We start from the raw sequence: 20,836 nt of genomic DNA, 5'->3' as shown, positions 1-20,836 counted from the left end.
TCCTCCACAAAATATGCCAGCAGTATCTCAGCTACATAGGTCTCTTAACATTGGATATACGCATTGGGGTTTCAGTGCCGGAAAATGGCTAGAAGAAGGTCGATGTTAGGTGAGACCCTGTAAGTCGTTGAATGAGTCAGCCTACCAGTTCGACATATCCATAGATGAGATCAGTGGCCGCAGACTGAAGAGCGTTGCATTTGAAGATTCATCTTCGGTATTGGACGAGATATGGTGAAATGAACAAGGTAGTTCAGGTTGAACATGCAAAATACATTGTTCAATTCGGACCGAGTTAGATGTTCAATTCAAGAAATTAAAACACCCAAGTATGTTTTTGGTTGGAGTTGGACCGTGCTTGCTATATGAAAATCCTGTTACATAACCATGACTGATTCCTTCTAGCAGGATACAGTTATACTCTATTGTAAAATCTTCTCAAAACCTACTTGATATTTACTTGCTGTTGTTGACACATGAGAAGGGAGTTGAGATAGCCCCATTTTTGTATGCATTGCTTATACTGGTAGCTGCGGCCCATGTGCCGGCGACAATGATAAAAATTCCGGAAACAATTACAAACGCATTGAGAGCGACAAGCAGTTTGTAGTTAAGTGATTTGTCGGTTTTGCGCTTATTCCAGTTGTCGTAGAACCACATCCAGCCTACAGTCACCAGGCATAAAAACGTTCCAAGGGATGCGCCAACGAGACTGATAAATTCACCAAAGAAGGGTATAGCTACGAGAAGTGTCAATCAAAAAAACAACTAGCATGGCTAAACACTTACATTCCGCAAGGATGAAAGCAATAATGACACAAGCACCGACTGTACCAAGCCAAGTAACCCAATGAATGAAAGAGTTTGAGGTAAGATGTTCAGAGCCACTATTCATAAAGTCATATAAGCAAGTATTTCCGGTAGTTCCTTCTGTAATACGTACCGAAGCAGCCGTACAAAGATCATCTTAGCACCCATATGGGTATAGAGGATACATCCGACTAAGAGACCAGGGATGGCGACGCCGTAAGATACTTTTTTGATGATTGTACCTGCAGAGCCAAGCGCGGGGTTGGAGATATATTGGCCACAGAAATAATAGACAACAATTCCGATGGTGAGATAGGTAAAAGTACAAATGGCCTGAGCAGAGTACAAAGCTTGGTTGTATCGCTTAGGTTGTCTCATTTCGCCCATTACATTGAGAAAAGCAGTTATGCCACAGAAGGAGAAAACGACTGTGGACACGGCAGACATACCTTGCAGGAAGGTCCCATGGTGCTTGGCTACCGCAATACCTTTGTCCCAGGGGCCAGTGGCCGGGGCAGCCTCTGGTCGACCTTGAAGGCCTACTGCGATAGTTATGATAAAGATAGAGGTCATGATGGATACGAAACCCACCCATCCAAGGATGGACACTCTGTTCAAAGTTTGTAAAGATGAGAAAATGAATGTGATTACAACAGCCTGAGCACTCGTTATACGAAGCCTACAAAGTCTGTCTCGACACTACACAAACTTACAATGACGGTCCAGACAACGGTGCAGGCGGCATGGTTTGTTATAGCGTTGAAAGCAATGGAAAAAGTGATATATCCAGAGCTGCAACAAAATATTGTGAAAAGCGAGTAGATAATGGAATAAAACTCTCTACCCCACCAACCTATAGAAACGCATCAGTACATACGCTTGACAATTCAGTTGAAGTTGCAATCCTGACCTGCCAAAACATATCCTACACCGTCCATCGCGTAGATCTCGGGATGGTTCGTCTTGAATTGACCAACGACACGACCAGTCCATGTCGTCAAAAGACCAAAGAAAACGATGACTGACATGGTCAGTAAAACATAGACTTCAATACTAGATTCAACTCACTCAGAACACCTGGAACACCCCCAACTTTTGAATATCCTTCAACATACAATCCGCAAGATATAATGCCTCACCTACCATCCAAGAGTACCTGAGGCATGGCCAAGACACCCAAAGCAATGGCGAGCTTAACCATCAATATAGTAGCTTTCACCCTACAAGGATGCGCCAGTGTTAGTAAAGTCTTCAGTTCACCCATTCTCCATAAATCACGAACACTCCAACCGATCGGTAGTTCACTGCACCATCCTTGATCTCTCCAAAGACGGGATCATGTTCTGGGTCGTCAAAACTCGGCGAACTGGACTTTGAATCGTTGGATAGAAAGGTCGGCCCTACACTTGAGACAATCGTTGATTTTTTGCTGCACATTCCAATGATCGCCCCCATGTTTGATACTGTTGGACTGAGTGAAAAGCCGCAGCGAGATGAAATTGGCAGATAAAACCAAATCAACTGGTCTAGCAAGGCCAAACAAAGTACCGATTGCCAACGGGATAAATATATCGGTACTAAAAACTTGCCAAGGCTTCAGTGTTGAGGTCGTGGTGTTTGTAGAGCCGTGAGGAACCAATAAACCTTGCGTTGCCAACGTTAACAGCTTTACCACCTAGGTGAAAACCTGCAGGGGATACCTCGCTTATAAGCTGTATTCTTTCCCTCTTATTTCTGAGGTTTATGAAAACGGCCCTTTACCTGGGACCCCAATCCGTCCCTGTATGTTTTCGTATGCTAAAATCGACTAGCATCTCAAGCCGGAAAAGCTAGCGAAAAGCAAAAATATCGCCAAGAGGAAAATTTTGGATAGGTCTATTCAGGTCAACATATGGATGATGTCAATAGGGTTTTCCTGAATGAATGCCGCGATTAGGAAGAAATGTCCATCTAATCCGGAGGTTAGTAACATATAAGTGAGCACCCTACATCATTGCTTGGCCACAAGATTGTCTCTGGTCAAATGGGACTCATTTGACTGTAGCCATCCCGCATCAGGATACTCAGACGCGGGAAGGGAATCGCCACCCATTACCGGCCCAAAAAGATGTAGGAGAGTATATTCCAGTCCATGTCATGTCTTCTTGTCGCGCTGGTATTGGAGTTATTTGGGTAATGGCGACTTGCTGTGCATGGAGAAGTATAGTTTCAAAAGATGAAGAGTAAAAAGTGATTGCAATTCGTTCTGGTAAGAAAATAAACAAAATTTGAATAAATTAGGTATGAAAATTACTGCTGCTATGGAGATTGTCCCCATCTCCGCATCTGGTATGACTTTCGGTAAAGACTACATGAAGATACAATCAGATTACATTTTCTTGTTTTTTCTTCGTTTCACCTGGCCGTTATCGACTTGGTTATGATGACAACACTTCCGCCTATCTCAACGGATACTTCCAAGCTGCGAAGAACCTCATCGCCTCTCTCTTCACCAAGCTCCTTGGGTGGCCTGGACGTCCCACGAGAGAATGCTCCGTCACTTCACAACGGGACCGTCGGTAGTCCAGCAACAAGCTCCACTTTACCGCTCACAGATGACGAGAGCGAACTAACTGAGGAAGAGGATGTAGTTGACACTGATACGGCCGAGGAAGGGAATGTAGCGGAAGTACGAGATGGCGCTAGACAGACTGGGTGGATATTTTCATCTTGTCTTGAATTTGTGGATGTCTGACATTTTTCAAAGTGACAATCGGCAATCTCAAACATCAACCGCATCTTTGACGCCTCCTTCGTCCGACCCTGTGTCTGGGTCACCTGGAGCTGAGTCGCCTAAGCCACCTGAACATATTGCCTTGATGAACGGGAACTCCAAAGAAGACACTCGGCCGCGGCATGATGAAGAAGAATTGCGCGATGACGATGGCGTTAGAAATGACGAACAAGTAGAGGATGAAGAAGATGATCAAGTCGAAGACGCAGATTTGACTATGCGCCCGATTGACAACATCGAAAGTGGTGACGAAAATCAAGAGGATAGGGAAGCAATCACGGGTGCTGTCGGGAAAGATTGTCGGTTCGAGGAATCGCAGATACATATTGAGAATGATGGAATGGACATTGACGTGGAGATGACTCTTATTACAGACAATGGGGAAACAGAACAAGCAGATGAAGAGCCTGTTAATGGTGCGTTTTGTTCAGCTCTTTCAACGTCATGGCCTAAGCTGACTCCTTGTATAAAAGACCATGGTTCTCAACCCATAACTGTGAATAATGGGAAAAATCACTTACATGCACCTCTTCCTCCACCGGCTGCCCTACGAGAGCTTCTACTGTTAGAGGTCAAGCTGGCGGAGCTGAGAAATTGTTTGTATGTAGAAAGGATGGAAGAGGCGGCTGAAGAAGAAGAGATGGTGTTGAAAGGTTTGAAATATGTACGCTTCTATTCAGACTTTTGCTAAACCATGGCCATAGGAACATATCCTGCTCTACAGCATCTTTATAAAACTCTGGAAGAACGACGCGAACGATTACATGAGGGCGCTTTGAGACGATTTCAAGCTCAAAAAGCTGAACTGAAAAGAATGAGAGACTCCGAGACACATCTTATATGGTCGACCTGGACTGTGAGTAATCGTTTGGGACGTATAGCCTGAGTGCATCAGTCTTACGTTGTGGACTATTAGGATGAGCGAGATAGACTGCATTGGGAGGAATTTCAACGTACATGGAGTCAGCGGAGAAAGCTGGCACGAGAAAAAGGTCTGATAGACGCTGCCCGGCGATAAGCATGCCTCAATATTCGACAGGAGCAATCTCAAGACACCTGGACGATTATCAGACAAGAATCAATTTGCAGAGTCCACAAACGGCGGTCCAGTGAGAGACGATTCCAAGCGCTTTTGTTGTTGAAAACAACCATGGCCGTTGTACAGGAAAGGCAGCGTTGACTTTTTTTATAATCATTGTATCCATTTTCCTATCGTTGTCGAGTCTCTGCACTCATTTACATCTCTGTCATCCAATACAGAGCGTACAGTACCAACAGAACATTATTCATTTCATGATAATGGCAACGATACGCCATACAATTAAAAGTTCTTTTTCACATCTTCTTTCATGTCCCTAGCTGCACCGGCAGCTTGGCCAAGCTTTTGGTTGGCATTTTGGCGTGCGCTCTCGGCAGTTTCTGTCGCACTGGAGCCAAGGTCATCGGCGGCTGCTTTCATCTCTCCCTGGCTTGGTGTCTTGGAATCTATAGACGTGGAAAATCAATACCTCCATTGCGGGAGAGATTAAGTAAATATTTACTTATAGCTTCCTTGGCAGCTTTTGTCATTTTCTCAGTCGAATCAATACCGCCGGCAAGTGTTTGCCCAACGTTTTTGTTAATCTATTGCTCGTTCAGTCCTATTTCTTCCAACGCAAGCAAACAGACAAACGTTTTCAGCTGTCTCTTTGACGCTATCAGTCAGCGACTTTCTGTAGATAGCTGTCGTCGACAGCGCTCGATACGAGGCTCTGGAGAGGGGAACAGTTGCAAAGCTCCTAATGATAGACATGGTTTATATCTGTTTTTGATTAAATACAAAAGATATACAAAAGGAAAACAACAAACATCTACATGTAAACTATTTAAACGATGTCGAAAAGTCTGACGCATAATCTCATCGTCTCCGCCACAAATGACGTTGAAAAGACAGTGGCAATGACGTAATAGTAAATGGGAGGTCTTTATAATTAAAAAAAAACAAAGTGGTTCAAAAATTGCTTCCGTTGGATTCATTATTCCGTTATGAACAAACGGTGTCGTCATTGCCACAAGTAGAGTTTTCATGGCGGGCCTATATGATTGTGTTGGCATTTAAGCCATTTTCAAGAGTTGCAATTGCTTTTGTCTTTTACAATCTCTTTCAGCAATAAAACAAAGAATCATGACACTTTTACAGCAGGCCTTGGCTCCTTTTACGCTCAAGGGATTCTATCTTTTGACTTGGGGTACTGCCCTTGGGTCCAACATCTACAAAACCCTCGTAAGTTGGGTCTTTTTCCAGCCATCCGTCCATGCTGACCATTGTACGTCTAGTCAGGCTACCGTACTTTCAAAGTTCTTCCTCGACAGACTTTCGGCACTCTCCAGTCCCATTTGACTCCTCTCTACTTTTCCTTCTCATCTCTCACGACTTCCGCCTTGCTTCTCACCCATCTGTATTTCCATCCCTCCCTTATCTCGTCTCCTCGAGTTGAACCCCATTGGTTGACTTGTGAAGAAGGTCGTCAGGGCCTTTTGATTATCGGCGCTCTTATTCCTCAGCTTCTTAATTGGTTAGTTGTTGGGCCGTTGACAACCAACGTTGTATTTGAAAGACATAGGCTGGAGCGAGTCGAAGGAAAGGAATATGACGAGCCATACGTGAGTACAATCGTAAAAATTAGCTTTATTGAGTTACTGATCTCAGTGACAGCCTTCTGACGCCATGGACAAGGTAAACAAAAAGTTCACTGCCCTTCATTCCATCAGTACCGCTTTGGACACTATTGGTCTCGCTGCCCTTGCTGCTCTTGGTCTTGCTGTTAGCATGTAAAAGGGAGTATTGCTACACAAGTTGTAGAAAAGTAAAACAATGCATTTAATTAAGACGCTCAGGTCGTAGGCAAGCTGTAACATCATGAACAATGAAGCAAATCAAGCCAATTTGACAAGAGTAAACGCAAATGACACAGTACATTACAGCTTTCAAAGTGCGGTAGTCAACTCAAACGTACAACGCATGGACCATTTGATCACCAGTACCAGAGGTTTGCATGACTAACGCCGCCCACAATTATCCTGAGCACCTGGCAGGTGGTGGTTGTTTCTACAACTAATGTTGTCTGTATCCTGCATAAGCGGGAGGTCCTGGAGGTATACTGTTGCCAGCATATGTAGAGTGAGTGGTGTTTGAAGAAGGGTTTATCAGTTGTTGACGAAGATGGGCGTCTGATCAAGTGTTACAATTCAGCTTAGAGATTAAATTTGGTGATAGGGCTTACATGGGTCGGTGTACGCCATTTGCATCGTTCTACTATGCTCCCCTGCTTTAGGCATTCCATCTCCATCAAAAGCGCCATACGCATCAATGCTCGGTCTATCCATTTGAGCATGAGTCGTGGTCGGCTGTTTATAACTGAATGGATTTTGCAGGTTATTCTCTGGAACATATCGGTCCTCAGCCAGCTCGGAATCCTGTCGTTCCAACTTGTTTTCCACAAAATGCTCTTCATCATGTGAGAGGATGTTTGAATACGATACTCCATTTGATTCAGGAGGGGGAATGAACGATGGCTCATTGTGACTCAGTTTCTTTTCGCGGCGGAATTTGATTGCCACAAGCACCAACAAAGCTGCCCATGCAGCTATACGAAAAGTAAGTCAAAGGTTCATGTTCAATAAGACAACGCACCAAAAGAAAGCCAGGTAAATACGGCAGAAGCTTTCTTGGTGGTACACCAATCGTTCAAGCTATTCTTGTAGTCGTCGCCAAGATCAGCATGTGGATCATCATCAGCTTTCTTGCAACCTTTTGCTGTCCAAGCTAAAACGATTATATGTCAATACTCAACCTGGGTTTGCATACTTTAGACATCAACGCACCGCTTATCGTAACAATAAAAGCTGCAAAAAGCATCAACAAAGTTCCGAAAGCGTGGAGAATCAATGTCGAACGGGATTGAGCAAGGAACTGCGCTGCTCGCTTGAGCTTATCCCACCTGGAGAAAGATAGAAACATGATCAGTGGCCATGTTTACCATTGAGCAGCTGCAGCGACCCACCGATCATAGACAATGGGTACAATCATGAGTGTCGCTGTCAAGATGAACGACATAATAAGTATGAATAGTACAAATCCAGTCCCTCCAGCTGCAGACATCATTGACATTAGCTTGCACCAGAGCACAGCTTGAGACAGACATACAGATTTTAAACCATTTGGCTTGGAATCCTGCCACAGCGCCCATCGTGCAAATACTGAGAAAAGTGAAAAAGATCTTTGCAACGTCAGCGGGCTTTAACGGTTGGAGAAACACTACCCACAGCGCCAATATGGATAAAAAGATGTGATTTTGATAATGATGGCTGTCGACGACATTAGTACCCACAGCAACACAAAAGACATACCTGTTCCAATTCTGGTCCGTCAACAAACGGATTGCCCATTTGTGACCGCCTGAGGACGCCATCCTCAGATTTAAGGCGGAAAGCTTTAGATAGCTTTGTCGTGGCATTTGACGAGGAGAATGCTGATTTGATCTTCTCCATCTTGAGAGATTGCTTTAGATTTGAGTTGCTGAAATGGCGAGATCCCAAGAACAGTAGTGTTAACCGTGCTGCTTTCCGACACAATAGAGCGACTCGTAAATACTTTCAAAGATATTAGTGAATATTAGATTGCCTCTTGTGGCTCAAAAAGTTGAAAGTTGAATGATAAAACAAGATTATTTTATTTCAATGCTTGCGACTTGACTGCTGTGCTAATTAAATGGAGGCGTAAACAAGGGCCTTGGTCAATGTAGGTAGTGAGAAGATTAGCTGTTAAAAATATCATTATTTACTCTAATTAACTTGTTTTTTTTTTTTTTGCTGTGCCATGGCCTCTGTCTATCTGGTTGAAGTATAGGTGCCTGACGTATTACATAAGTTAATTAGGCGTGTGATACCTTTGCTAATTAGGCACGCACGAAAAAAAATATTAATAATCTCCCATTTCTACTATTAGGTATCATTTCCGTTGATCGTTTTGCCACTTGATTTCCATTATCTATCAAGAAAAACAAAGTTAGCATAGTGTCTTGTTCGTCTTTCAACGCCATATGGCTCTCCTCTCTCTACGTTGCCACCAGCTGAGTATGCTGCATCCTACCGTACAACACTAAGCGCCACGGAGCATTCACCAATTTGAATCCGCCTCTGTACATTTGTCATTTTTCTTTATAATTCAGATTTTACCGCTGGCAAATAGACGGTCCGTCTCTCTCGACAATGTCGACAGTGCCAACAGATGGCGCTGAGGGAGCGATGGAAAACGTAGGGGAGGATATCAAGCCAGAGGATCGAGAGTTTGGGGTGAGTGTATGGGCTGAAATCTTTTTAGCCTATGCTGAATTTTCATTATAGAGGGAAAATGCTAGCACAAAGGGTTACTTTCACCCGCTTGACATCAAGAATTTATTGTTATCTCAATCTCGAACCAGCAGTACCGCCGCCACTCCTTCGCTTACGCCTAAGCAGGCGCTGACCCCCGATCTCGAACTACAACCGGATGTCTCGAAAGCGAGTAAAGATAGTCACCATCCTTCTCCACTTTCTGGGTCAAATCAGGTGTCGAGTGAGCCTCATCGTCTTTCACCTATCTTATCGTCACCGAGTATTGAGTCACCATCCCTCGTTCCCGACAAAGCCCAAAATAGCCAGGGCCTCCAGCCAGCCGATGCTATCCCATCTTTGTTAAACAGTGGGTACAATGTTTGGTGTTGTATGTGCTGATAGCCATCTGGGTGTGTAGTTCGTCCTCTTCCGTCTATGACTGTCACACCTGCTTCGTCTACCACTAACCGTACTCCCGCACAGTTGTCCCGAGAATCCTCCGACAGGTGGCCAGAGGTCAACAGTAAGGGGGGGCAATCTGGCCCAATTAATAATATTGTCAAAAGTTCTGATACTATCGAGAAACGGGATCCTCCAGCAAGACCTAGTCGGTCCGGATCCTTGGTTGGAAAATCATTCTTCCATAAAATGTTTCATTCTGGTCAGGACCGACAAGATGATAAGAACCCGGGACACGGGAAGCCCCATCTAGATATTCCTCGGGATTTGCCGCCTTCTGGATCGTTTAGTGACCCAATTTGTCCGACCCCTCAGAATGACTATAACACATCTCCGCCATTGACCCCGCCTGCTAATGTTTCGGATGATTCGCGTCCTCCATCTCGTGCTCCTAGTAGAACAGCTAGTGTCAAGGGGCATAATTCAGGTTATAGTTCAGATATTTATGCTCCTGTTGATCGAAAAGGTGCCTCCACCCCACCTAATTCTGTCTCGGCACCACATCCTCAACGTCGCTCTTCACAGCGATCAAACGCCTCTCCTACTCGAAAACCCATTGCTCTTGTAGGTGGCCAGCCTGTAGCCGTGGCAAAGAAAGAGGATGTCGTGGGAACTGGTGGCCACAAATTTACTCTCAAAGATCTTGTGGGACTGGGCGACAGTAACAAAATGTCCAGAAAGGCTTCCGCTGCTGGTTCCGCTAAAGGATCTGATCGTGGATCAACGAAAGGTAGTGAGGCTGGAGACAACAATAGCACAACCTCGCTTCTGAAAAAGTACGGCGTCTGTGATAGAGCAGCTATTGGAAAAGGTGCCACTGCTGTAGTAAGGCTTGCACACAAGTGGGACAGAAGAGAGGAAAAGCTATATGCCGTCAAGGTCAGTAAGGGCTTGCAGCGCACGACTCGTCCTAACATTAGACTGCAGGAGTTTCGTAAAAGACGCAAGAATGAGACCGAAAAAGATTATGTTAAGAAGCTTACTTCCGAATTTTGTATCTCTTCCACTCTACACCATATCAACGTGGTTGAGACGGTCGATTTGGTACAAGACGAAGCCCATCATTGGTGCGAAGTAATGGAATACTGTCCCGGCGGTGATCTCTATGCCGCCATCAAGAAAGGCGGTATGTCTAGCGCCGAGGTAGAGTGTTCTTTCAAGCAAATTCTCCAAGGCATATCATATCTTCATTCTATGGGAGTGGCTCACCGTGACATCAAACCTGAGAATCTGTTGCTGGACGGTCGAGGTCATGTCAAGGCAAGTGAATGAATACATAGTCACGGATGATACTGATGTATACTTGTAGATCACAGATTTTGGCGTGTCGGATGTCTTTAGGATGTGTTGGGAGAAGAAGACTCATTTGAGTAAAGGCTTGTGTGGCTCCGAACCGTATATTGCACCGGAGCTTTTCGAACAGAAAGGTAAATAGTGATTCATCTAGTTTGCGGCATTGCTGATCTTAATGAGAAAAGAATATGACGCACGCATGGTGGATGTTTGGGCTGCTGCTATAGTCTTCTATTGCATGCAATTCCAGGAACTTCCATGGAGAGTCGCCAAGTCTAGCGACTCTACATTTGCTACCTACCTTCAGCAACACAAATCTCATGCCGGTGGTGAGGCGAATAGCGTTACCCATTCTCCTACCCCGTCTCCTATCAATAACCTTGTGCCCCGAGAGTGTAGAAATGTCGTCAAACATATGCTTGATCCAGACCCCAAGACGAGATGGAGCGTAGAAGAAGCTCTGAAAGACAAATGGCTTACAGCTATAGCTGTATGTCAAGAAGGAAAGGAATGCGGACACAGGCATACCACAGCGGGTATGGATGTCGTCAAGATCTGATATAACTCTAGACATTAACGAGTATTGAGTGTTGTGTGTTTTGACTCTGGATGAAGGCCATTTACTGTATTGTTGAGCCAGCATGATTATTGATAGGATACATCTTTAGCTCATAAACGCTCTCTTAATCCTGCTATCTGGGATACCCTTTCTAAATACGATTTTGCTTGCCAAAATTGTTTATGATGCATCTATGCGAATCGTACCATTTCAGCAGATCCATTTCATCTGCGTAAACTCCTCAAGTCTGACTTGTCATTTTTCCAACTATTGCCCTTGTCACTCGTGGATGCTCTAAAGCAAGTCCAATGGTCACAAAAACAAACATAAGTCCTTGCCAGAGAGTAAGAGTTCTTTGCATTAGGCGGCTGCTAGTCCTACAAGATTTCCTTGATTTGTATATATATATAATGCAGCGTTTTGTCTAATTTATCATTTCTCGTTGCATACTCTACAGGTTGCTGATATAGAAGTGTTACGTAACATTAGATTGTATTTTGGCAACCTCCACCGATTTATACACAAAAAAGAATTCAAAATGACAACTTATGTAATTTGATTCTGTATTTATAATCCATCTTTGTTTCAGACACATATAATATTACAAGTGTAACTTCAAACCAACAAGTGAGCTCGTAAACAATGGTATGTTGCTTGCATGGTTGTAAAGACTAGTACTAAGGAATAAATAATTGTTTAGTCCAAGCATCACCCCGATTTACTGATGTGTCGACGACAGCCTGGTATTGGTATGTGCTTTTGCCACAATGGTCTCCAATTCAAAAGAAAGTTATTGACATTTGAATCGGTTGAAGCAATTGGTAGAATGTGCGAAAAGTGTGATGGCAAATGGTATGTGGAGAACGCAGAGGAAGTCAAATAAACTAATCTACCTCTCATCGCAGTCCAGTATGCGATTCCTATGTCAGACCAATGACTTTGGTACGAATATGCGATGAATGCTCTTGTCAGTATCTTCTTATCGTTATGTTATCACTGATTATAACACACTGTTGGGTAGTTGGCACATCGGCCGGAAAGTGTATCATCTGCTCTTCACCAGGTACGTTATAGGACACTGGTGGATGATTATAACTCAGTAACTTTTCCAGCTATATCTGACGCCTACTATTGTACCGAGTGTACGCGGCTAGAGAAGGATCGTGACGGTTGTCCAAGGATTATTAATGTATGTCTTCTTTCCAACGAAACATGCAGCGGATGCGGCCACCTTGCCTCTTTGCTGCAAGCTGTTGAACGCTGTCATCTCCGGCTTTTGCTTTCAAAAGTCGTATTGGCAGAAAAACAATCACAACTCACGTTCCATTGTGATTGTTCGACATTTGCTAACTTGATATTGTGTTTAGATGGGAGCAAGCAAAGTAGACGCCTTTTACGAGCGGAAAAAGCTGGGGTATGTCTTTTGTCTCTCTACTTGCTTTTCAAAAGAAGAATATTTGGTTTCAAATTGACATGCTTTTGCTTGATAGGATGGACAAGGGCGGAGGTTTCAAAAGAGGCTGATACTTGGCGTTTTAACCAGGAAAGGCTTGAAAAAAATCGAGAGCTCTTGGGCGAGACCCAAAAGTTACACATAGTATCATAGGTTCAATTTGCGCACACTGGCGATGTGACTGTATAAGAATTAAAAGTAAGCGTATCACCAATACGCACTTGGTTTGCGTCGTAGTTTTGCTTAGTCCAGCTTGCTTTCAAGCTCAATGATACGAGGTAATACTTATTTATCCATGTTGATAACGACATTGTGATCTCCAAGAATCAGGTAACAGCACGATATTCATTTTAATTATCAATTCATAGTGCCTATTATTTGTACAGATTTAAATTATCATTTTACGGTAAACGGGGACATTAGAAGCCTATCCCTATTAAATTATTCACACATCACGCTTGTTGATAAAGACTCATTTTGACCAAAGACATCCATAACACTTTTCGGATACTGCTAATCAAGTGCGTTGAGAAAGGTCACCAACTGGAAGGATGAAATAACTGGTATCCTTGGTAAGCATACCAGCCAGTGCTGTATAGGCGGCGAAGGCAGCCGTGACCTAAGCAGACATGTCAGAATGAACGACTGTGACAACAAAACTATACATACTATTCCAAACGCGCCGCCAGCCTTGACAGCGTTGATGCTAGGTGCCAAGTAGCCCGCCGCACTACTCCGCATCAGCAAATCGTCATGTCATTCAATTAAGCCAAACCTACAGCAACCAAAAGGTGATTTCGAGGAAGAAAAAGACAGCCACCAATGTGAAGGATGATCTTAGGGAAGCCACCAAAAAGATAAGCGTCACAAGAGCCCAGGTCACCAGATACAAGCCAATAGCGTTTTGGAGCATGCGTGGATTCGTGTAGGCAGCAAAAACCTCAAATTGAGGAATGTAGAAAACTATTCGCCACCATTAGACCAACACTCATTTTGCAAACAACCAACTCACTCGAAAAAGAAATCCAAAAGCTACCATAAGTGAAAAAGGCAGTTGCCTGCATACACATTTAGCATTTGCCTTACCGTGTCTTTCAAAACTCACACCAAAGGTGTTCCCACAAGCCCACTCTAGAATACCAGCAACGACCTGCGCCAGACCACCGTATCCCAAAGCCATTCCGAGAATGACGTTGTGTACCGTGATGCCTCGGGCATACACGTTGAGAAGAGAAAGGAAAAAAGTAGTGGCTGCAAAACTATGCGTCTCATCAACACCAACCCCGGTCCAAATGATACCACTCACCTCAACAAGCCCAACGGGGCTGGATTCGCAAACTTTCTGTGATACACGGGAAAGGCTGGTTGACTGTTGTCCAAGGGATGGCCTCCTGGCGTGATGAAGCGATTCATGGTCCCGCCAGAGCCATGGTAGCCTGCCGTGCCGTTGGTAGGGGTAAAAGACGTGTTGTCACCAGCGACGTTTCTGTCGATGGGTTCTCCGTGGGTTTGAGCCGTTTTTACTTCAGCCATGGTCATTCAGTATAATCGATAAGAAAGGTTTAGAATAAAAGGAAAAAGAAAAAGAATCGAACAAGGCTGACACTATTTATCTTATTTTTTTGAATTTTTTTAGCACAACAAACTCATACCCGGAATAGCCTAAACCTCGGAAATTTCCCCACAAAGAATTTTCCCCAATGCCCATCTGATACACTTTTTAATTTCCGAATTTTACGGTCTAAACCTTAATATATTCCCGGCGGCGTTAACCGCCTGCCCCGGCTATCTGATAACCATTTATGGCCGTCGTCATCGTGGGGCCCCACACTGGCATTCATGTGCTCTTTTATCTACATACAATCTCTTCCACTTTGATATCTTTTACTTTATCAGTCAAGTTTGGATTTATCGCGTTACGATGTCGCTGGATGCCTGAGTGAATTGTTTGGGCAGATGGATCGTGTATGGGTGACAGCCCATCGATACTTCGTCTTGATCCACTCCAAACCTGAGTGTTTGGCGTGAACGGGATAGAGCGACTGTTAGGCATATCAATAGGAAGACTCTGGGTCTATGGCTGCTTGTACAAGTCATATCGTATAGGATGGTGGTTCAGAGATGGGACTTGAGCATTTGTGACATAAGATTCCAGCCAAAGTCATGGTGTATATACTCCCACAATACAATGCTAATCTAGCTTCAAGCCTTGTATACTATAGAGACGTAGTAGCTGGCCTTGCAGTACAAGCGTTGGTCTTTTCGTTCTCTACCTGTTCAGCGACGACTGCTACCGTTCTACGCCATTTGCTAGCACAATTAGTGCTTACATTCTATGCATTGTACAGGCCTAATTCGGTTTTTAATCAGTGCACCGCAATAGGCAAATAAGAATAATGTTGACTTTTGTATTATCAACTAGACAAATTCATTTTAAAGGTGTTGCTGTGTGTTACGTCTAGGCACGGATGAAAATGACGAGTTGAGAATTAAATAGATTGACGATTTCAATTTTTCTTTTCTACTTTCTTTTTGCTTTTTTATTTTATTTTATATATATAGACTTTTCTGTGGCGGCCACTGCTATCGCAATGATGGGCACTGCAACGGGTGCCATACCGCCAGAGACTCCTCCTCTCCTAGCCATTCCCGAGCTCGATGTACGTTGGGTACACGCCGGCTCACAACATTTAGATCTGTTGCCGACGCCAATCACCTCAGCGTCTACATCTTATAAAGCATTTTCGAGCAGCGAGTCGCTGAGGATAGATAGTAAATGGCAGGAAATGTCAGAGACTGAAAAGTTGCTAGCGATTCAAGTATGGGGAAAATCAGATGGAGAAGGTGTGCCTTCGCCCAAAGAGACATCCCAAGATACGGCGAGAAAAGATGGATCAAGAAGCAGGAGTTCTTCCCAGGCGAGCAAATCAAAGCAGCAAGATGTACATCCTATCGATGCCAAGATACAGGATGAAGGATTGCATGAGCATACTGAGAATCGAGATGGCGGTAAGAATCTGGTGGGAGAAGAGATGGCCAGAGAGTATAAAGAGATGGTCAACGAAGCATATATCGACGAGGTAGGCTATGATGTTGTTCGAGGCGTACCTGTCAGTCAGGTGAGTTGCATAGGAGTGATACGGGTGTTGGTCTAAGGAGGTTAGGACTTTTTGTTTGAAGTATGGCTGCCCACGCTATCACTCCGCCCTGTGTTTTGGGTTCATACTGGCCCTCGAGTGGCCGTAGTTCGTGGAACCTGGTTTGTACAGGACCCTACCCAACCTTGCAGTTGGCAGCTGGCTGAAGAGCTGGAGAGAGCCTACAGGTAAGCACGCCACCGTCTGAGTGGCTAACTGTACCTGATATGAAATAGAGAGATACAACCATGGCAGGTAAGGTGCCTCGGTTTAGATGTCGACGAGGCCTCACGGGTTCTTAGCCATCTTACAAGCACGAATTGTCAACCGCACTGTCGCTTGGGCCATCAGGGGAAGAAAAGCTCAAGTATACCCTTTCCACCGAGTTTGGCACAGGTTTAGGAGTCATATTTGAAAACGGATACAAGGGACGCCTTGTCTCGTAAGTCTTGATACGAGATTTTTGTAATGGTTCTCATCTTGTTAAAGGTCTGGTACGCTCAATTATATAGCTCGCGCCTTTTGGTCTTCTATAGGGGCCAAACCGTCAGGCACTTATATCTACCGTGGTTATAAAGAAGCTTGCGCAGCGTCCGGGGTGGATGCATCTGATGGCTCTTGTCCAAAAGATAAAGAAACACGCCCAGCGGATTTACATCGAGACGAAAAAGATGTTCATGCCAACCTGACAGGATTGAACTTGGGACGCGATGTCTCTCCAAGTGTACAAACTTTGGATCGGTTTGGCTCTGTTGTTGAGTCTTCAATCAACACTGTAGGTGCAACTGCTTCAGAAGCTGTCCAAGGTTTAGCAAAAGGGTTTGAGACGCTTCATGACCAACAACTTGGCGAAAGTGCGGAAAGAGAAAGAAGGACAGATCAAAGAAAGGCTCGGGAAGAGGAATATGCTCCTTTGGTTTGTGTTACTTGCAGCTCCTTCTGCAAATGATCAGACCTACTAACCCCACAAAGGTTCATGATACGGGAGACAGTGATGCTTGTACTGATTTGATTCTTGTCATACATGGGATTGGTAAGTGGGCCATCATCAAGTTTACTCTATGCTCATGGGATATTAGGTCAACAACTTGCCATTAACTATGAGGCGTACAATTTTGTGTGAGGCGCTCGTAACATTGGAGATGCAGTGTTGACGTCAATCATTAGATATGCCGGTAACCAACTTCGTCAAACTCTGAGGTAAACACATGATTTACTGCAAGCAAAGCTTAGCTCATATTATGTCTAGAAAACAAAGCTCAAACCCTGCCCTGGCTTCAATCATGCGAGGCCGACGCTGTCAAGTGAGTAGCATTCTTTTTGTGAACGTACCATTTTTTTAAAATCTGTGGTCAGATATTGCCTGTTCAATGGCGTGCCTCTCTTGACCTAAATGACCAAAAAACAGCAGAGGATGCTCAGCACGGGATGGACAATCAGTTTACCATCTCAGGTGGGTTTCTCTTTTGTTATCGTTTTGCTGACTTGTGCGCAGATATAACTATCAATCAGTCTATACCCTACGTACGAGAGTTGACTAATGCGGTAAGCAGCCTCAGCTTAGGTCTTTCGCGTAGGCAGGGCAAGGGCTTAAACCAGCTATTAATACCAGGTTCTTTTGGATATTCCACTGTTCATGTCTCGACATAGACAAAGGATGATAGAGGCTGTCTGCCTTGAAGCCAACAAACTTTACCGACTGTGGATTGCTCGTCATCCGGACTTTGAACGACGTGGTCGTGTGCATATTATAGGTCATTCGGTATTGCAGTTATCTTTCACTGAAAGTGATTCTTATAACTCACTGCAACCTAGCTTGGCTCCGCTCTGGTGGCCCATATACTGTCCAACCAAGCTACTAAAATGCCATTATTTTCACAGCTTCCCAAGCGGGTAATTCAACAAACCAAAGACAAATTTCTTTTCAACACAAGCAATTTGTTTCTGGCAGGTAGTCCACTCGGCATATTTTTACATTTAGATCAGGCGCAGATTATGCCACGAAAAGGCAGGGAACGAACCATGCGTAAGTATCTTGTATTCTTTGCAACTGGCTCAAATGACTAACCCTAGTGTTCGTTTAGACTCGCCTAAAGACGAAGCTGTAAGCAACTGGTCAAGCCTTTGTCTTACACCAAGGTGGTTACTGAGGAATTATAGCTGGACCGTGCTGGGCGTTTCGGTTGTATGGCGATCGACTCGTGCGTAACATTATTCCCGTCTTTTCAAGGTTACAGAACCATAGCTGAATACAAATAGTTTGTACAACATATTTTATCACACAGATCCTATCGCGTATCTGCATAACTTCACTCGATGAAAGGCTTATGGCTTATGTCTATCAGATATCAACTGAATGCAGCAGTGGATTCCAAAATTGCTTCCCAAAGACCTCCTCTACCTATAACATCAGTTACTGCACCTTTCTATGCCCCTTTCACTGATAGCATCAACTCGATCTCAAAGTATTTACCTGCAGTCCTAGGAAGAACTAGCAATACGAAACAAATTAGACCTGGAGCCATACGGTTGCCAAGCGGCATAGAGGTAAGCGAGAACCACTGGCTTATATCGTCTTGATTTACAACTTTTTGCACTCCTAGATGACAGGTTCTCATGGCGAGGAACGCCTTGAAGGCTCCCGCGGCGAAAGACGCTTTTCAGCGATGAATCCGCACGGTAACGTGGACTTCTTTTTGCCGTCTGCCGGGGTCAGCGAATATTTGGGTCAGTTTTGTGAACAGATTACTCAGTCTTGACTGATTAGTTATCTAGATATGGTTACAGCTCATCTATCTTATTGGACAGATTCTTCCTTCGCAGCATTTTTACTAGCCGAGATATATTCTACTCGTCTCGATCTAATGAGAACAGGAATGGGGTTAGCTGGAGTGAGAATGGCCCAATTGGAAAAGGACACGATTGCTGAAGACTAGAGCCAAATGGCAGATTGCTGAGATAGAATTGATATAGAATGTCATACCTTGTATTAATATAAGTACATCTACAAGCATAATGTCGCAGACACTTTGCCTTTCCATGTTCTCGAGCGCAGTGCAATGTGGAGTGGATGTATCCAAAGCCTGCCACAATGGCGCCTGATGTGGGCACGACTAAATGGTTAGTGCAGTTAGCGGAACAGTACAGAATGTTCTTTTCTTATGAAACCAGGACTCCAACATTCTTGGCAAATTCACCAGGATCTACGATATACCAGAGCTCATTAATTACACAGACTCTTTCACGGTTCAACAAGAAGCAGACAACGTACTGACGTAATTTCCCTTGATAGAAGACAATTGATCAGTTCTCAATATATATTCAGAGTCAAGTATTGACTTACGGCTGGATCATATTCACATGCTGTCTGAAAGCTTTCCTTTATCATGTTCAGTCTCCTTGCAGACGGGCAGAGCGCCATTATTACAAAATAAAACTTACTGAATATTTTGAAGATACCACAGAACCTTTTGGACATGGTGCAATGTAGCATCCAATTCGCCCAGTATCCTTTCATGGAGATGAGTCAAAATGCGTGTATAGTAATTGATACTTACTTTCCAGACGACTTGTGTGAAATGCCCAACTTCATCTTTTGGAAGATAAATGTAAGAACAACGGGTCGTACCAACGATTTTGACAAGAAGATAAAGTACAAGTAACATGATAATCTGTGGTGAGTCCTATTGCAACATTCTTCATAATCTTGCTGAACTCACCAGAATATCCAGGGTTGTTCCAGTCGTATAGCGCTTTAAAGTGACGACAAGTTAGAGTCCCACCCTTGCCTTAAAACAAAATGCAAAGCACTTACAAGCCTCCTCCATCCAGCCGTCAACAGCGCCTTGAGGGGTTCCAAAACCAGAACCCCATTGAAGATTCTCAGCTGCTTTACTAAAGTCAGAGTCGTTAGTCATGTCATCTTATCTATTATTTCAAACATCTATTTACGTGTGTGCGTGATTGCAAAGGTAAGCGTGCTCTTTTGCCACAGCCGCTAATTGTTCGTCCCATACAACTGCCGGAGCACCATATTTGGCTCTTGCAGCATTGTGTGCATCCACCCATACTTTGGATTGATCATTGGAGTGGTCATTGGAATTGTTCTCTGAATTGCCTGTCGTTGTAGGCTTATTGCTGGCCTGGTTGGTTGTACTGGACGCAACATCCACAAGACTTGTTTTTCCATTAGACTGTACATCTATTCCCACAGCAACAACACCATTGTTTCCTGGTTTGGTTGAAGTCGGAGAAGTTTTATGGGTGAAAACTGTTACAACCGCTGTCGAGGTAACAGTCACAGATACTATATCGCTTGCGACGGTTGATTTATCAGAGGCAGAATCAGTCGCAATCGATGAGCTCGAGCCCAGATACACCTTGCTAACCCATTTATCACCCAGTTTCTCCCACCTCTTTCTAAACCTTCTGCCACCTTCATGCCTATTCTCAAGTCCTTGAGGAGATTTCAAATCTTCTTCAGACCGGACTACAGAGACGATAGCAATAAAAAGAATGAATAGTAATAAGCTGTAGTTACGCGACATGACGAAGCCGTAGGATGGGATAGAGCCGTGAAGGCAAAGATATTGAAGTTGACTTATGGACAGATGTTGACGATTTCCTGTTTACAAACAGTTTTATTCATTTTTTTCTTATACTCATTCTTCAAAACCGAGGCTTATTGTTGAGGGATCAGTCAGTTTCATATTACTGATCCTTCCTGCATTGCTCCAGTTTCGAAAACTATTCCTTTCTGCTTCTATTTTGGAAATGAAAGGACACTCGTCAAACAGTCAACTGCATAGTTGGCCCCTTCCAGTATCATTGATTCAGATGCTTTGATTGCGTTTGAGGCAGTAAGCGGATGCAAAATCCTGATTAAAAAGACTCACTATGCTCTGTCAGCATATATAGTTTGCAAAGCGGTGACTTTATTTTGTCCATAGGTCGTAATATCAGACTTGAATGAACTGATTGCTGTAATGGGATAATTG

At 44.0% G+C, this 20,836-nt stretch overlaps 10 protein-coding genes across 10 annotated transcripts; 5 read left to right on the top strand and 5 right to left on the bottom strand.

The window, feature by feature from the left end:
• Positions 1-456: 456 nt before the first annotated feature.
• Positions 457-2,265, bottom strand: L203_102967 (uncharacterized protein; the record flags this gene model as incomplete). Its single annotated transcript, XM_066212375.1, has 8 exons — positions 457-740; positions 790-887; positions 944-1,467; positions 1,524-1,663; positions 1,721-1,831; positions 1,879-1,902; positions 1,954-2,030; positions 2,093-2,265. The coding sequence occupies 8 exons, from the start codon at positions 2,263-2,265 to the stop codon at positions 457-459; spliced, it is 1,431 nt and encodes a 476-aa protein (XP_066068472.1).
• A 967-nt stretch (positions 2,266-3,232) lies between these two features.
• L203_102966 (uncharacterized protein) lies at positions 3,233-4,601 on the top strand (the record flags this gene model as incomplete). Its single annotated transcript, XM_066212374.1, has 5 exons — positions 3,233-3,504; positions 3,557-3,999; positions 4,057-4,236; positions 4,288-4,439; positions 4,500-4,601. The coding sequence occupies 5 exons, from the start codon at positions 3,233-3,235 to the stop codon at positions 4,599-4,601; spliced, it is 1,149 nt and encodes a 382-aa protein (XP_066068471.1).
• Positions 4,602-4,904: 303 nt separating this feature from the next.
• On the bottom strand, positions 4,905-5,375 carry L203_102965 (uncharacterized protein; the record flags this gene model as incomplete). The annotated part of the gene is made up of 3 exons (XM_066212373.1): positions 4,905-5,068; positions 5,125-5,206; positions 5,256-5,375. The coding sequence occupies 3 exons, from the start codon at positions 5,373-5,375 to the stop codon at positions 4,905-4,907; spliced, it is 366 nt and encodes a 121-aa protein (XP_066068470.1).
• Positions 5,376-5,747: 372 nt separating this feature from the next.
• On the top strand, positions 5,748-6,398 carry L203_102964 (uncharacterized protein; the record flags this gene model as incomplete). The annotated part of the gene is made up of 4 exons (XM_066212372.1): positions 5,748-5,846; positions 5,900-6,138; positions 6,187-6,226; positions 6,279-6,398. 4 exons carry the CDS (start codon positions 5,748-5,750, stop codon positions 6,396-6,398), a joined length of 498 nt encoding a protein of 165 aa, XP_066068469.1.
• Positions 6,399-6,677: 279 nt separating this feature from the next.
• On the bottom strand, positions 6,678-8,113 carry L203_102963 (uncharacterized protein; the record flags this gene model as incomplete). Its single annotated transcript, XM_066212371.1, has 8 exons — positions 6,678-6,793; positions 6,847-7,209; positions 7,257-7,388; positions 7,448-7,563; positions 7,627-7,714; positions 7,770-7,842; positions 7,889-7,930; positions 7,973-8,113. 8 exons carry the CDS (start codon positions 8,111-8,113, stop codon positions 6,678-6,680), a joined length of 1,071 nt encoding a protein of 356 aa, XP_066068468.1.
• Positions 8,114-8,833: 720 nt separating this feature from the next.
• L203_102962 (uncharacterized protein) lies at positions 8,834-11,249 on the top strand (the record flags this gene model as incomplete). Its single annotated transcript, XM_066212370.1, has 6 exons — positions 8,834-8,917; positions 8,969-9,305; positions 9,357-10,276; positions 10,325-10,657; positions 10,707-10,824; positions 10,876-11,249. The coding sequence occupies 6 exons, from the start codon at positions 8,834-8,836 to the stop codon at positions 11,247-11,249; spliced, it is 2,166 nt and encodes a 721-aa protein (XP_066068467.1).
• Positions 11,250-11,891: 642 nt separating this feature from the next.
• Positions 11,892-12,773, top strand: L203_102961 (PHD finger-like domain-containing protein 5A; the record flags this gene model as incomplete). The annotated part of the gene is made up of 8 exons (XM_066212369.1): positions 11,892-11,894; positions 11,950-11,998; positions 12,065-12,101; positions 12,155-12,216; positions 12,271-12,312; positions 12,362-12,438; positions 12,617-12,663; positions 12,740-12,773. The coding sequence occupies 8 exons, from the start codon at positions 11,892-11,894 to the stop codon at positions 12,771-12,773; spliced, it is 351 nt and encodes a 116-aa protein (XP_066068466.1).
• A 446-nt stretch (positions 12,774-13,219) lies between these two features.
• Positions 13,220-14,235, bottom strand: L203_102960 (uncharacterized protein; the record flags this gene model as incomplete). The annotated part of the gene is made up of 6 exons (XM_066212368.1): positions 13,220-13,321; positions 13,372-13,432; positions 13,482-13,665; positions 13,715-13,760; positions 13,808-13,961; positions 14,009-14,235. The coding sequence occupies 6 exons, from the start codon at positions 14,233-14,235 to the stop codon at positions 13,220-13,222; spliced, it is 774 nt and encodes a 257-aa protein (XP_066068465.1).
• Positions 14,236-15,293: 1,058 nt separating this feature from the next.
• Positions 15,294-18,775, top strand: L203_102959 (uncharacterized protein; the record flags this gene model as incomplete). Its single annotated transcript, XM_066212367.1, has 19 exons — positions 15,294-15,821; positions 15,867-16,027; positions 16,076-16,094; positions 16,142-16,281; positions 16,329-16,755; positions 16,812-16,872; positions 16,919-16,958; positions 17,007-17,039; positions 17,089-17,143; positions 17,196-17,292; positions 17,335-17,384; positions 17,452-17,601; positions 17,655-17,865; positions 17,924-17,943; positions 18,000-18,040; positions 18,099-18,134; positions 18,185-18,386; positions 18,443-18,566; positions 18,615-18,775. 19 exons carry the CDS (start codon positions 15,294-15,296, stop codon positions 18,773-18,775), a joined length of 2,556 nt encoding a protein of 851 aa, XP_066068464.1.
• A 223-nt stretch (positions 18,776-18,998) lies between these two features.
• On the bottom strand, positions 18,999-20,386 carry L203_102958 (uncharacterized protein; the record flags this gene model as incomplete). Its single annotated transcript, XM_066212366.1, has 8 exons — positions 18,999-19,042; positions 19,111-19,123; positions 19,183-19,218; positions 19,281-19,349; positions 19,397-19,431; positions 19,559-19,591; positions 19,654-19,733; positions 19,791-20,386. 8 exons carry the CDS (start codon positions 20,384-20,386, stop codon positions 18,999-19,001), a joined length of 906 nt encoding a protein of 301 aa, XP_066068463.1.
• Positions 20,387-20,836: the final 450 nt, after the last annotated feature.

This window comes from Cryptococcus depauperatus, chromosome 3 (assembly GCF_001720195.1).
Source record: "Cryptococcus depauperatus CBS 7841 chromosome 3, complete sequence".
NCBI classification, from domain to species: domain Eukaryota; kingdom Fungi; phylum Basidiomycota; class Tremellomycetes; order Tremellales; family Cryptococcaceae; genus Cryptococcus; species Cryptococcus depauperatus.
The sequence above is the reverse complement of the archived record's forward strand: the minus strand, read 5'-3'. Positions and strand labels throughout refer to the sequence as shown.